Genomic DNA, 16,505 nt, shown 5'->3' on the forward strand with positions numbered 1-16,505 from the left:
ATTAAGTTATTTGAATTTACCTATATGTTTTAATATATTAATATATGATTTTATATAATGTCTAATTATCTAATGGTCATTTTATGACCAAAACTTATCATCATTTTATTACTTAGGGTTAAGGCTTTAAATCTATTTAAATATATATTTTTATATGAATGGCTAAAAGCTGCAGAATTTGTTCGGTTTTTGCTGACAATCTGCTATCAGATTGTCTTGCGCAGATCTTGCTCGATTTTTGCCATCAATTTGACGTCAAATCATGTCAAGCTTTGCTCGGTTTTTGCCGTCAATTTGCTGTCAGGTTATGTCAACAAGCTTTGTCACCAAAACACAAGCTTAATGCGGACACAGATGGCACTGGATTTGTTACCAAGTTTTTAGCGAATTTGATGCCAATTTGGCAACAATTTGTTATCAAATTGCTTACTGGGTAATTACTATGAATTCAAGTCTTTTATTGACAGAGACAGTGCAATGGCGTCATTAATCGCTTTCAAAGCAATTAAACCTGCTACATTTGAAAACACTATGAATCGGAAACATTTGAAAAAGATTCGGTCAACGAGTAAAATTTTCTTCGGCGGGGACGTTTTTTGATTAACCCTGGATATAGGATAGGATAAAAAAACTGTGATCAATTTTGAAGCTCAAAGTTGTGACTTCTGTCTACAATATGGCGTCTTTGCGCTTGCGAAAGTCTTCGCATATGAAAAAATTAGGAGATTTTCAGCAAGAAAACACCGATAGACACAATGTCACCTATAATTGACTATTAAATGAAGAATTTTTCAAAACTCTAAAATTTTTCTATTTAACAGCTAATTATATGATATTATATTTATGCGTGTTTCTTGCTGAAAAACTGGAAAGGATACACTAGCATCTGCGGTTTAGAAACTATGACTAATGTAGAGAAATATCGGAAGTTATTAAAAATGTAGCCTATGTCTACACTTTTTTTAGTTTTAAATTTCATTTAATGGACCAATCAAATCTTATATTTTATATACATATATAGCCTCGAGATGTTACTGTCTCTAATATTCCACTAATTTCTTAATAGTCACAAATCGTCGCGAATAAATTTTAACGGCATAATTGAATAACACAAAATTTTATTTTATATATTTATTTAAAAAATATTAATTTATTTTAATACACGATTAAAACTTAATTATTAAGACACTAAAATTGTAGTAACACTAGAAATTAAAAAAACATGTTTGATTTTTTCTATTCTATAAATAATTACAATCCTCTTTCTCTCTCTAACGCAAAATTAATATTACTTACTTTTTCTGCATCTTATTATACAACGTTTTACATTAAACAGGATTTCTTACATTTTTCACATTTGCACCATTATTATATCAATAAAAAAAAATCATTATTTAAAATTTACTATTTTTAAAAATTTACTAATTTTATATAAATTCCGTAATTTGATATTAAAATTACGAATACTTAAAGAATATAATTATAGATCAAAAATATAATTATCAAATTAAGAATTTAAAGATTATTAATATTATCAGTGAGACGAGTTAGCTCCATCGCTATAGCGTCAGGTAAATCGCTTCCCATTTGAGCATCAAAGTATTCTTTTAAATCTTCGACCTCTTTCTGCCAGAAATTTTTTGGAAGTCTAAGCAATTCCGTCATATTTACGTTATCGTTGAGATTTTCCAAATTAATGGATCTTGGTTTTGGCAATAAGCCAATAGCTGATTCTTCGGCAATGTCTTCGCCGTCGATCCTTCGAAGGATCCAGTCGAGAACGCGAGAGTTCTCACCGAATCCTGGCCATAAAAATTTTCCGTCCAAATCTTTTCTAAACCAATTTACGTGAAATATCGCTGGTAGCTTAGCATTCTTCGCATACTCCATGCTTAACCAGTGGGCGAGATAGTGTCCAAAATTATAACCAAAGAAAGGTCTCATGGCAAACGGATCGTGCATGATTATTTTACCCTGCAAAATATATTTTAACTTTAGTTGAATTCTCAATTAGTCTCCCTCTTTCATAACTTTCCATCTTAAAATGTATTATAATTTACATAGTACATTTTTATAAAAGTTGATCAGAGTGTGTGAACAGTACCTTATGTTCAGCGGCTGCTGTAGCCTCAGATCTCATTGTAGCGCCGATAAAAACGCCGTGCTGCCAATTTCGGGCTTGATAAACCAAAGGTACACCTTCTGGTCTTCGGCCCCCAAATAGTATAGCATCGATCGGAACGCCGGCTGGATCTTCCCAAGAAGGATCGATAATTGGACATTGTATAGCCGGAGTGCAGAATCTTGAATTTGGATGAGCAGCTGGTTCTTTGGAACCTTTGAACCAATTGTTACCTCTCCAATCCATCACCTGCAATAAAATAAAAAATTTGTTTTTTGCATTAAAAAAAAAAACAATTTTTTATATGTGTCGTTTCCTTATTTATACCTTGATATTATCATCGATTTCCTTCTCCATTCCTTCCCAATACACTCCTCCATCACTAGTAGACGCTACATTGGTGAAGATGGTATTTCTGAAGATAGTCTTCATTGCATTGGGATTCGTAGTCGAGCTTGTACCAGGAGCGACCCCAAAAAATCCGTTCTCTGGATTAATGGCGCGTAAATTTCCTTTATTATCGAATTTCATCCATGCAATGTCATCCCCTACACATTCAATTTTATAACCCGATAGACTAGGTTGCATCATAGCCAGATTCGTTTTACCGCATGCGCTCGGGAAAGCAGCGGCGATGTATCGTTTCTTGCCCTTAGGATTTGTGATACCTAATATCTGTAACCAAATATGCAAACACTATTTTTCCCCAGTAAACACTATTATATTAATATTATATAAAAGCAATAAAACGGGGAGGGGGGACGGAATGTTACAATTAATATACCTAAGTATTAAGTTACTGGATTAATTGTATTTTTCCATTCATAAATATAACATAATAAGATAATATATGTATGTTGTATCGTTGTTACATCCTAGTTATACTTCATATAGAATTAGTATATATAGAATGGCTATAGAATTGGTCATAGAGTTGATAATAAAATAAATTTAAAAAAGATAAATAAATTATATGTATTTAATTTATAAAATTCGGAATTTAATTTATATAAAAATTTCGATTTTTTACTTCAAATAGACAGTAAATAGACTATTTCCCTATTTCACATTATTTATCCATTCAATTTCAAATAATCTATTTAATATCTTAAATCCCTAATTGGGATTGTATCAGAAATTAGACTGATAAAGAAGAAATATACTTTAAAATGGTATATTAATATACGTCTTGTGCAGACTTCATATGTATTTCATGACAAAAACTTGAATACGAGTTAATTAAGTTTGGTTTCGCCGCATAGCGGCAAGCGATACGGAACATATATAACAATATTATAATTGCAATAATATTCTGTTATATTATTGTTATAATATTGCAAAATAATATGGTATATTATAATTTTATATTATTGGGAGGGAGAGGGAGTACTTTACGTTATATTATTTGTTATTTCCATGTTGTATTATTGCAATAAACAGTGTTTGCTTATTGTATATACTAAAGTGGATTAAAAAAAATAAGGTTCCCTGTTTTATTACGATTTTTATTTACAACTTATGCACAAATTAGATTTATTGTATTAAAATAAAATTTGAATGACTAAGTTTAATAACTATTTCTCAATATAGTCTTTAAGAAAAAAGATAGATGCATTTACACTTTGGCACTTGTTTCAAGATTTTCTTTCGGTAAAAATTTGGCTCTTGATGTTTAAATCATTCTTGAACAGCATTCTGTACTGCTGCGTCATCAAGGATGCAATTCGAAGAAAGAGGCCTGGACTTCTCTCTAGAGAAGTCCAAGCATCTTTCTTGTGAAATTTCCTTACGATAATAGACCTTACTTTATTATCGAACTCAGGAATTTCTGCAATAATTTGATTGGAACTTTATGGAGCATCAGCCCAGATTTAGCTCCTTTCGATTATCATTTATTTGGACCATTAAAGAAACATCTTTAAGGAATTCCAGATAATGCAGCGGAACAGAATGTTGTTAAAGAATGAATTTTCAAAGTAATGCCAAGATAAGACAAGTGCATCAATCTTTTCAAAGACTATATTGAAAAATAGTTATTAGTTTATATTTTAATACAACAAATCCAATTTATGCTAATGGTTAATTTATTATGATAAGTGGCAAATAAAAATCGTAATAAAACAGGAAACCTTACTTTTTGATCTATTCTAATATATTTATATATTTAAAAGATAAGAAGAAACATACAAGCATATGTTCGGCGAGCCAGCCCTCCTTTCTGGCTATTGTCGAACCAATTCGTAGCGCAAAGCATTTCTTTCCCAATAAAGAGTTTCCACCGTAACCGCTTCCGTAAGACACGATCTCGTTGTTAGCGGGTTTGTGAAGGATGATTGTCCTTTCGGGATCACACGGCCATAAATAATCTACTTCGATTTTCGAATTGTGTTTTGGAACACCCACTGAGTGCAAACATTTAACAAAATCATCGTTTCCTAGAATTTCCAGCACTTTCTCTCCCATTCTAGTCATTATTCTCATCGAGCAAACCACGTAAATCGAATCGGTGATTTCCACACCGATTTTTGAGAACGAGGAACCTACGGGACCCATACTGAAGGGGATCACGTACATGGTACGTCCTATGTTATAAGATTTTAATTATTGTTATAGTAGATAGGTTTTTTTATTATTTAAAACATACATATATTTATATTTAATATATTATTCATATATAAAATGTCCAAAAATCAACGGATATTTTTTTAATAGCAAATTCTGGTTAATTTAAGTCGATTTTTTATTAGCAGAAATGTAAAAGAAAGTCATTATTTCTTACAAACTTCAATTTTTTCCATCATATATCTTAGTTACTATCAAATTAAAATTTTATTAAAGTATAAACGCTGTCTGAAATTAATTGAAGAATATAATTCTGTGAATCTTTTAACTTCACAAAATTTAATTAGCAAAAAGCCCTTCTTTTTTTTAATCAGAAATTATTGATGGCTCGACGTTTTTACTAAAAAAAAATTGTCGCTAAATTATCCAGATAATCTGCTAATATTAAAAGGACATCGGGTTGTTTTGAGACCTTTTGTATAGTTTATATATTTAATACGCGCGTATTAATAACAAATTACAAAAATGCAATAAAACTTCTACTGACCCTTCATACAGTTTGGGAAACGTTCCAAGATAGCTTGTTTCATGTTATTCGGAGAGATCCAATTTCCAAGCTCTCCAATTATACCCTCACGTGGTGTAGGGACAGTGTCACTTTTCAAATCTGTGCAGATAAATGTACGTTTTTCAACGCGTGCCACATCCGCAGGATTAGTTTTCGCTAGCCAACTGTATTGAAAAAATAAACATATTACAAACATAATAAATCAGTAATCTTTTAATCCTATGAAAATCCTGTGATTTTAATACTTGATATAATGTATGATAATTATTATATGATATTTCTCATTAAACAATAGGTGAAATTAGTCGAAAAGTAAATATTTTAGATATTTTGTGTATGTATATATTTATATACATATATATATATATATATATATATCTGAAATGATGCACTAAACTTTAGGAGCGTATTCTAGAGGTCAAAATAAGACTTTTTTTTCTTATGAACATGGATCCGCAAATGAACCCCCCTCCAAGCTTGGCAAATTAATGTTTTCATAATATACGTTTTTATTTTTTCATTTTAATGGATTACTTTACTTCATAATTTACTGGGTTATACCAAATTTCAACCTTCTGCCATTTTTTTTTCTGTAATACAGTCAATTTATAATTTTTTCCCCAAACTTTAGGGGCCTCTAGCTCGGAGGAGAGTTCATTTGCGAACTCATGTTCATAGGAAAAAAAGTCTTATTTTTTGACCTCTAGAATATGCTCCTACAGTTTAGTGCATCATTTCAGATATATATATATCTTTGTAAAGCAATTGCTCTAATTGTCTAATTTAATCTATACTATTTATAAAGAGATAAACTTTGTTTCTTCCGTTCAGGGTAATCTCAGAAACTATAACTTAAACTGATTTAAAAAGATCTTTTACTAGTGAATAGCTTATGTTAGATCTAAATAACATAAGCTATATATTATCGCGCTGTAACATTTAGGAATCGAGTAGTAAAGAAAAACGTGCGTGAAGTACCGAATACGCGAAGCGCGCGAGGAAAAAACGCTAGCTAGTAATTAATAAAATCAGATATATGATGCAATATGTTTGATTGATTTTTATGTGTATTTTTTAATGAATTATCCTAAAATAGGCCATTAGAAATAATGATTTAATAATATTTTTGAAAATGAAATACACAACTAGTGTGTTTTATTCAGGGTTGGGAAGTAAGTGTTACTTGTAACGCCGTTACCGTTACAGTTACGTTTTTTGGTAACGAATTGATAACGACGTTACTTTTCGTTGTCTGTAACGGTAACGGTAACACCGTTACACTTTTTCACTAACTAGTAACGATTTTAACAGTTACTTTTATCGTTACTTTGTTTTGGACTAATGGCTCTGGAACATAGAATACGTCAATACGTTACGCATGATAAGAATATCGTAGCCAATTAATCATCTCTTTATATTAAAGCCGCTAAGATATCATCTAAATAATCATACCGTGGAGTATCAACTTCTCTTAAAAATAAATAAGATATTTTGGTAAAATTTATTTGATAAAGGAAAGATTGTGATTTACCTTAAGAGATTAAGAATTTATATTATTAATTAACAATTTATATTATTATATAGTTTATGGTTTATATATATTGTATCATAAATTAATAAAGAAGTATGAAAATGTAAACTTGGTATTTCTATATTAATATTAAAAATTCATGTATTATATTAGTATTAATTATAATATACTAATTTAATATTAATATATTATATAGTATCGAATTAATATATTATAAACAAAGTAACGGAAATAGTAACGATTCGTTAGTTTTTGAGTAACGAGTAACGGTAACGAGTTACTTTTCAGAGAAAGTAACAGTAGCGGTAACAAGTTACTTTTATAAAGTAACGTTCCCAACTCTGGTTTTATTTCGACTTTATTCTGCTATAAAAAGACGATCAATATAAGAATATTTCGTAAAAATTCTCATTTTGATTATTATAATTCTTTAAATTTTATCAAATAGGAGAAATAAAACAAAACTTAACATACAAATATAATAAAATACTATATGGCGCGAATTAAACACTCACCAATTTTCATATTTAGGCAGATTCTTGATAATTCCATTTTTCTGGAGAATTTTCAGCATTTGCATATATTCGACGTCTGTACCATTGCATATGTAAATATCCTTAGGACAGCAAAGCGAAGCGCATTCCTCGATGTAATAGCGAAGTTTTGACGAGATTTCTATCGTGCATGCGTTTAATAATGGTACTTTATTAATATAATCGTATCCATTTTTGGTCAGTGGATCTTTCGCTGCGTGAGTTACAATAAATTTCGGCATTCTAAAAAAATACAAATACATGTTGTACAAAGACAGTATTGCGCAAATGAAAATGTATCGCGAATATATTGAGTCTATTATATACATTACTTTTTTTCGTCAATAAATATTCTTCGATAAATTCTTTAAAATTTATATATTTTTTTTAAATTTTTTCTTTGCCTAAATATATATGATTGAACGATATCGCTTTAACTAAGAGTTCGGTTGATGAATCGGAACTAAAGCCACCCGACTGGGAAAATGTCCGGGAAAGAACTGATTATAAATAAGTGTGGCCCGTTGCTAATGTTTTAGATGTACTGTTTAAAAACTGGGTAAAAAATTTCTGTTTTAGATAAAATCCTATTTAGAAGGCTGGCTATACTAATCAGTATATAGATAATTTTAATTTTTAATAGCGGACGCTGTTAAAAAAGCATTTTTTAAACGAAAAATAGCCAGAAACTAGTCAGGCCAATGGATCAGTAAGTGATAATTAGTTTATGCCTAGTCAAAGGTCAGAATATTCTGGTTATTATTTTACGGCCAATAACTATAGTTAACAATTAGATAAGATAAACTGAATAACAACTAGAATGCACAATATTCTGGCTATTATTTTTTACACGCGTATGCTTAAAAATACTAACCAGAGTTAACTGATTGTACGTTATAATAGTATAATTTAAACATTTTTTAACTTAATCATTATATCATTTAACTTTTTCTTTTATCTTTATATATATATATATATATATATATATATATATATATATATATTTTATCTTTATATTTAAGTTTCAATTAATTATTATAACTGGAAGTTATGCCTGTGCCTGTGCGTGTTCCTGTGCATGTGTATGTGTGTCATTGTGTGTGTGTGTGTGTGTGTGTGTGTTCATTACAATTATTATAACTTCCAGTTATAATAATTAATTGAAACTTAAATATAAAGATAAAATATATCAAAGAAAATTGTTATTAAGCTATTATTATTAGAAAAATAAAATGTTTATTAATTTCAGTCAACCGTACTTAATTTTTAATCAGATAATCTCCAAGAATAACAGCTAAAATATTGTTACTTAATTAACTACTTTTACAGCACTAAATTGCAAATTAAATGATTAATTATATGATTAAATGTTATTATTTTCTGATAGTTTTTTATCGTCAAATGTAACAAGATTGATAAAATCTCGACACTCTTAATCTCGGCTACTATAATAATATTTAAAAATTGATAAAAACACATAATAAAATAAGAATATATCAATAACATTGGAACTATAATCAGAAATTATTTTTCATTTATGGTCAACGATCTTTTTTATACTTTACAGTTTATACTTTATTAGTTTAAATGTTAATTTTTATTATTTGTTGATATTATTCAAAGACAAAAAAAAGATAAAAACTATTTGATATATTTTAGCCAAAACAATATCGTTAAATTATAATAAAAATTGAAACATAAATTTTTTTATGGCAACTTTTCTTCAAATTCCAAAGGAATAAGCCTTATATGTGACAAATTTGAAATAATTTCTGATATCAAAAAAACGACAGAAAAAGTATGATTTAGCAAAGATTTACGTTTATCATTATTTAGAAAGAATCAGATTTATATCTTTATGACAAGTCGCATGACTGAACTTGAAATATATGATATGTCACGCACAAAACTGAAAACTCTTATGTTCTCATTGCAGTCATATTGAATTACAATGTCAGAAGCGAGAAATTATATGAATTTTTTTCTTGTAAAATACGTCGAAATAAACAAGATTTTTTACATGCCACCATTCTCATGTTCGATATTGTGGATTAGTAAAATGTATCAAAAACTTTTTTTTTGTTACCCTGAATTAATAAATACATGTATAGCTTATTTGTGTGTGTGTTGCATTTATAGCAAAAGTAGATCTTATGATAAAGATTTATAATTCTTTATTAATCTGTGAATCGAAAAGAGAATCTTGGATATATTTAATTAATTTGTATTATCATATAAATATTTCATAAGAAAAGATTCACCTAATTTCTATTTTCTGACATCGGAAATTCAATATGACCTGAGTGAAGGAGTTGTAATAAAGAATTAATATATTACACTATTAGGAAGACAAGATAAAGTCATATTCGTATTGTATAAATTATAGCAATGCTTGTTTTGTCGTTAGCTGTTGTTCAAATCAATGTAGAACAATTGTTCTTTGAACGGAAATTTATTCTATTTCTATTAAACTATTTGTTAAAGCTGATACAGAATATTTTTTCTTAAAGAGAAAACATAAATTATCGTTTTTTAATTTTGTTTTTGTACTGTATTATTTAATGTGATGTATACTTGAGGACTAGAAAAGAAAGCAGGTACTTACTGTGAATTATAAATATCGATTGCGTGCGGCATCCTATGGACTTTTTCGAGGGCAAGAATAGACGGTGCGAAGAAATGCGCAAAACGATTAATCTTTGGATCATGAACCGAAGTTAAGCTGAGCGAATTGTCGTTAACAAAACATCTGATGGAGAAATCCCTTTTGCTATCAAATCGTCGCGAAACTCTCGTCAGATTCTTCCAGCTGATACGATAAAGTTTGAACGGCATGTTGTCAAAATCCTGGCTTTATATGCGATAGCTGAACGTATCTTTTTTTTGCGGGTGAGCCCTAACGATCTTCTTATTCAATTGATTGATAAGAAGTCACTTCGTTAAACTTCTGGTTAATAGGGACGAGCTGTAAAATTGACGTCTCGGACGATCCCATGAACGATGACAGCGAAATAACATTCGCGACTAAAGATCAGCTGATGCGTTTCTGAATGTCACACTGTTGCGTCCTGTTAGATCCAAATCACTGGACCGTATTCCAGGAAAGCTATTCGATGACGATTAGATTTATATTAAATCGAATCGGTCGAACGGGCGAATTTTATACCGAAAGCCGCTCTCACTGTTTTATTTATGTACGCTTGCCTATCGACTTTTCGCTATCTGTTTCGCGTGAACGACTTATTTAATGTCCGTCAAACGAGTAAGACCACTATTCACAATCCACATTTCACATAATTATCCGACTCCGATGAAAGGATCGTGTCTTTTATTCGGGTACTCAAGAGTCAGCATTTCGTGCCACATATTGATAAGTGATAATGAGATTCGTAGAAGAAGAACTTTAATACTCGTGTTTACGAGTGAGAGATATATATGTCACTTTTCTCGAGAGAAAAAGAGTTATAGCATCGGGATCATATTATCATCATCACAAGTCTCATTTACTATACGTAATATAGATTTTTCGATAATCAACACATGTATGTGTTGAAAAAAAAAAGTAATATAGAATATAGGATATTGAATATACGAGTATGCATGTATATCAAATATGATACAATATAATATTTGACGTACACGCATACATATATATATTTATATTAATATATATATATACTAAAAATGACTATATCTACAATGGAAAACAATAATAATTAATATTTGCTAAAAATAATTTTAAGTTTTATATTTTTTCTAAAACACATTAAGCCGATTTATATAACCGATGTTTTCCGGTAATATAATATCTATTTGATTTGTATGAAAATTATTTTAAATTAAAATAAAATATAAAAGAAAACATTACAACTGTAATTTTTGTTATAATATGATAAAAAAATAAAAAAGATCTATGTGTATGTGGAAGGAGGGAGGCAGATAAGTGAATGAGTCGGTGAATGTTTGGATAGGATAGTATATATGTGCATATAGAGTACTTTTCCTATAGAGCTAATACTACATACATGCAGTACAAATTAAGAAATAAGAAAAAAATTATACATTATAAAGAAGAAGAAGAAGAAGAGATAATTAAATCTATAAATTAAATAGTGTTAGAGACAGACGTGTCTAAAAATATATTGTTAGATTATATCACATCTGCATCCTTTACATAAAAATTTAGAAACAGATTTGTGTAAATTTTAGTATTTATTTTTCGATTGAACGTTACAATACGATGCACATGCGCATTTTTAATTTTATTATTATAGAACAGATTAAAAAAATAGATGACTATCGTTTTCAGTTTTCCAAAATATCTTATGCGTGATCTTACTTTTTCTTTCTCTCTCTTTCTCGCACGATTGCAAGTCCACTTGCATCTAATGAAACCTACTAATATGCTATCGTTAAAAAATTAGTTGAAAAGATAACAGAAATCGCTTCTTACATACGAAATACATAGCATATGATGCAATATAATTAAAAATCTCGCGTGTGTTTCATATCCAAGAAATATAATACGACATGTATACATAGGTGGATATTGACAAATAAACAGAAATATATATATTATACATACGCAAACATGAGTTAGCTTTGTTATTTTTACCGTTCTAACAAAAGCGAGAAACGACATTGTCATCTCGCTATGTCTTTTATCGCAACACACATATCGAATTTGTATAATTATCGCACCCAGACAGTAGGTGGACTACGGACCAGAACCAGGAGCGGATATTATCGAGGTTACAGCAAATTAGTATCTGTCAGTAACGGCTGCACGATCGACAAAGTGCCAAGAGATTGTAGGTATAACTAAATCATGTGTAATTTATGCAATATATAAATTTATACATTAATTATAGATATACGGTTTTAATTAGTACATAGAAACAAATCAAGTTTATAAATAATTATTTCGCATATATAATCATAATTTTTAATATAACATAATGTACAATAAAGTATAAATATAAATATAAATACAAATACTAATATAAACATAAATATAAATATTAAATGTATATAAAAACATTAAAAAAAGATCTTACACTTTATTCTTATAATACAAAAAACAGCGTGTGTCTTTTTAAAAAAGTAGGTGACATTAAGTTAAATAAATATAAATTCTTTAATAATAGAATTTAAAAAATTTGACACATGTAAAGTTATTATATATGATTCAATATAATTAAAAATAAACTAAAATATTTTATTTTAATATATAAGTCGTTTTACTTATATATATATATATATATATATATATATATATATATATATATATATATATATATATATAGCTATGTTTTTCCGCGATATCGCTGAAAATTTTAGAATTTCTCGTGTCTTAAAACTTATACATGTCGGTACGTTATAATTTCAGAGTCTCTCGCATTTACTCCAAAATCATAAACTTGGGAATGGCAAATCATGCGTAACAGAACATGTACATATGCATGTGCATATACACGCGTGCACAGCTTGACGTTCCTGGAGGCTCGCCTGTGCGAGATATGTTTATCAGCAAGATTGCATAAGAGAGAAGGCTTGACTTTGTCGTTAGCATGATGTATACGTCGATACCGGTTTCATAAGACAAGAGAGTTCAAATTCTAATAAACATTTAGTTTTTTATCGCAACATTATTTTTGTATATTGCCTTTATCTTTATTTTTCATTCTTGTATGAAATTCATTTAATCTTATATGTGTTTATACTCTTCTTGAAAATATTTTTGTACTTTTTACTATATCCTCTAATATATATATATATAAAGAATTCTTATCGCTGGAAAAAAGATATTGCAATGGTACAAGAAAATAAGAAACGCAAGAGAAAAAAGCAAGAAAAAGTAATAAAAGTAAATAATTAGTATTATATACATAATATATTTATTTAAATCATATCTATTTGTATCAAATATATTTTACATGTATTTCTCTATACATTTTTCTTCTTCGTTGCGCTAAAACCGCATATCATGTTTGCTTCGTTTTGAAAGCAGAAAGCGCACGCGACAGGAGAACACCTATACCTATAATATAGATATATATGTAGATAACGTAATACACAAGATATATAGCTAAATCAGACTAAACAGGCGGGAAGAAGAAACAAATGTTTTATTCCTCTCTTTTTACAAAACTTATGAGCATCTTTCACACATTACGTTATATAATATAAATATTAAACAAAAAAAGATGCATTTTTTTAAATCCATTTTGCATACATTCTTGCAGATCGTGAATATTATTAATTTGTGTAGCATACATACATACACAATAAATTTTAGATTGTAACAAAAAAGTGATGTGAACACCAACATGCATGAATCAGCTTGTTATTTAGTGATGTATCGTTTAACAAGTCTAAAGAATTATTTGATATTTTGTTTTGTAGATATCGATGTTATTTGTAAATACTAGATCGGGTCAAAAAATGTTTGTATCATATGTTGGACCTGACACTTTCAACATTTCCTTTAATCTTTTGTAACTGAGAAACTATAATATGTAGGACATATGTTCATATAACATTTTTAATCGCTTTAGTGTGTACAAGTCACCTGAAGCATTTGCCGTGCATGTACGTAGAAGATATTTCTGTATATGTACAAAATGTATCTAAAATCGTAACTGAAATCTTCGTATAATCAAAAACAAAGAGATTTTTCATGTAAAAATAAAAAAAATGTAAGATATATTTCTTTCAGTTCTTAAAGTTTTTTTTCGTGACAATTAATTTTGTATACAGATTAAAAAATAATATGATATTTATAGGTTTCTACACTCTTGTAATATGATTTTATGTTATATGTTTATTAAATTTATCTGCACAGACTATAAATATATACATAAATAATAAAGTACAATATTTTACTTATTATTAGTAAAAATTTAAAATATTTTGGGAACATTAATGAGACAAATCATACATACGCGTAAAATATTTTTAAAAAATCTATTTTATTTTTGTAACGCGCATACACAGAATGTTATATTTTTTTATACACTAGAACATAGGCGCTTTTATTAATGGCATCCGAATATGATATCCGAATATTTGCAACTTTAGATAATATGTACAAATTCATATGCTGTTCGTTATCCGAAAACAGTGATGATAATATTATTTATTCAATATATAGAGATAAGCATAAAAAAAGAGAGAGAGAGAGAGAGAGAGAGAGAGAGAGATCACATACATACATTTATGTATAAAGTCTCGTTAATTTATTTATACAAAAATAAGAAAAGTGCCTAGACGACAAATATATTGTATCTTATGTTGATTCTCTATGCAAAAGAATTTGTTCTATTTTCTTTTTACTCTTTATGAGTAGTTATTATCTAAATATAAATACATTATTACAATAAATTTTATTCAAAAAATGCTTATTTGACAACAAATAAACATTTATGAAACAGTTACGCTTATTGTTAGTATCCGTTAAAACATTGCTTAATATATATTTATGATGAAAGAACCCCCTGCGGCGAGTTGAGCAACTGATTGCAAAACATTATCATGATCTTTAACCTCATAATAAAGAGGGGAAATCTTCAGAGTTGAACATTTAAAAATCAAATGTAACAAAATATATCATTTCAAGTGTATTGTGCGAGAAATATTGCGATATCTAATATTCAGTTCGCAAGTTGAGAAAACATGACTAACTTGTTTTTCTTTTCCTCAATTTTTGAACAGTTATGTAGCCGCTAATTATATTAATGTTCCAGTATATATTATATTTGCTACAGATTAGTTTTAAATAAAAAACAGAATGATTTTAATAAGCAAAAGGGCAATTAAAATAAAAAGGACAATCTATCTATTTTGTCTCTATCCTCATGTTTTGTCTTTTCTATTTCAATGTGTATATTGTATTTATCGACCAAAAATAACATATGAAACCTTTCACATAGAAAAAGTAAGATTATATATAGTGTTATAATAAAAGAGACACGCAACAATATATATAATAATATTAATATTTTATTAATTATTTATTTATTTTATTTATTTATGCTTAGTCCTTGCCTTTCGGCTTAGGACGAACTTCCGGTTACAAAAATTTTCCATCCACTCTAATCTTACATTTAAATGTAAATTTCAATTTAATATAATACAATTAAAACTGAAACTCGATTAAAACTAAAATTAAAACTAAAATTAAAATCAAAATTCAAATTCAAATTGAAACTGAGCCTGAACTGCAATAAAATACAAATAAAATAAAATATAGACTACACTATTTTATTAATTATTATTATAATATTATTCAAGGTGGGGCATTTATATTGAGACACCTAAATATTAAAAAAATAAAGCAAGATAGAAAGAAATGTTTCAGACAAAAGTTGTTTGGTTCTAAGGGGGTCATAAGATGGTGCCATTAGTTTGACCTTGGGTGGAGGCGCTTCAGAGATTTCAATGTCAATCTTGTTTTATTTTCTTTACACCAATTGATGTCTCTCATTTTTTGAGCTTGAAATATTAAGATAACATTATTGCAAAATAAATAATTTTGTGAGATATTTCATAGTTTATGTAAAATTATGTCGAAGTAAAATAATAAAATAAAGTATAAAATATCTCGTAAACTATTAAACTTTTGGCCATCATACCCCCCTATAACTTTTTATGTAGAATATTGCAAGGAATCGATTTATGTAAAAAAATTGGGATGTTTCCATTTCAAAAAACAAGATTGACATTAAAATCTTCAAAGCACCTCCACCCAAGATCAAACTAATGGCACCATCTTATGACCCTCTTAGAACCGAACAACTTTTGTCCGAAAGATTTCTTTCTATCTTGCTTTATTTTTTAGATATTTAGGTGTCTCAATATAAATGCCCCACCCTGTATATAGAGTGTTCCAAGTCAGGTCAATGAAACTTCAGTCTTATAGGAAATTGAATTTGGAATAAAAAAGTTCCTATAAATAGAGATGCAAAAATGTTTTGTTTTCGGAATATATTATACCTAAACTATATAATATATAGAAGTCTGTGATTACCGCACAGATACCGCTCGTACCGAAGGTTTTGAAATTATTTATGGTAAGCAAGGTAGAGTTTTGGAACGCATCCCTGTAGCGGGGTGTGTTCCAAAACTCTACCTTGGTTACTTCAATAACTTGCTATCGACAATTTTCGGTATCGTTAATTAGCGACAGCC

The 16,505-nt window shown here is 28.6% G+C and overlaps 1 protein-coding gene across 2 annotated transcripts; it reads right to left on the reverse strand.

Annotated features, from left to right (window-relative positions):
• Positions 1 to 1,227: 1,227 nt before the first annotated feature.
• Positions 1,228 to 10,691, reverse strand: LOC138941451 (phosphoenolpyruvate carboxykinase [GTP]). Of its 2 annotated transcripts, none has more exons than XM_070311129.1 (7): positions 9,922 to 10,691; positions 7,299 to 7,559; positions 5,232 to 5,416; positions 4,310 to 4,704; positions 2,450 to 2,797; positions 2,105 to 2,371; positions 1,228 to 1,974 (listed from the first exon to the last, which is right to left on the reverse strand). In XM_070311129.1, the coding sequence occupies exons 1-7, from the start codon at positions 10,149 to 10,151 to the stop codon at positions 1,516 to 1,518; spliced, it is 2,145 nt and encodes a 714-aa protein (XP_070167230.1). In that variant the 5' UTR covers positions 10,152 to 10,691; the 3' UTR covers positions 1,228 to 1,515. The 2 variants fall into 2 exon arrangements, with proteins under 2 accessions (XP_070167230.1, XP_070167231.1); XM_070311130.1 differs by lacking the exon at positions 9,922 to 10,691 and adding an exon at positions 7,649 to 7,806 and having other exon boundaries at positions 1,229 to 1,974.
• Positions 10,692 to 16,505: the final 5,814 nt, after the last annotated feature.

This window comes from Polyergus mexicanus, unplaced genomic scaffold, assembly GCF_030449975.1.
Source record: "Polyergus mexicanus isolate NDT 795.1 unplaced genomic scaffold, iyPolMexi1.0 SCAF_19, whole genome shotgun sequence".
NCBI classification, from domain to species: Eukaryota; Metazoa; Arthropoda; class Insecta; order Hymenoptera; family Formicidae; genus Polyergus; species Polyergus mexicanus.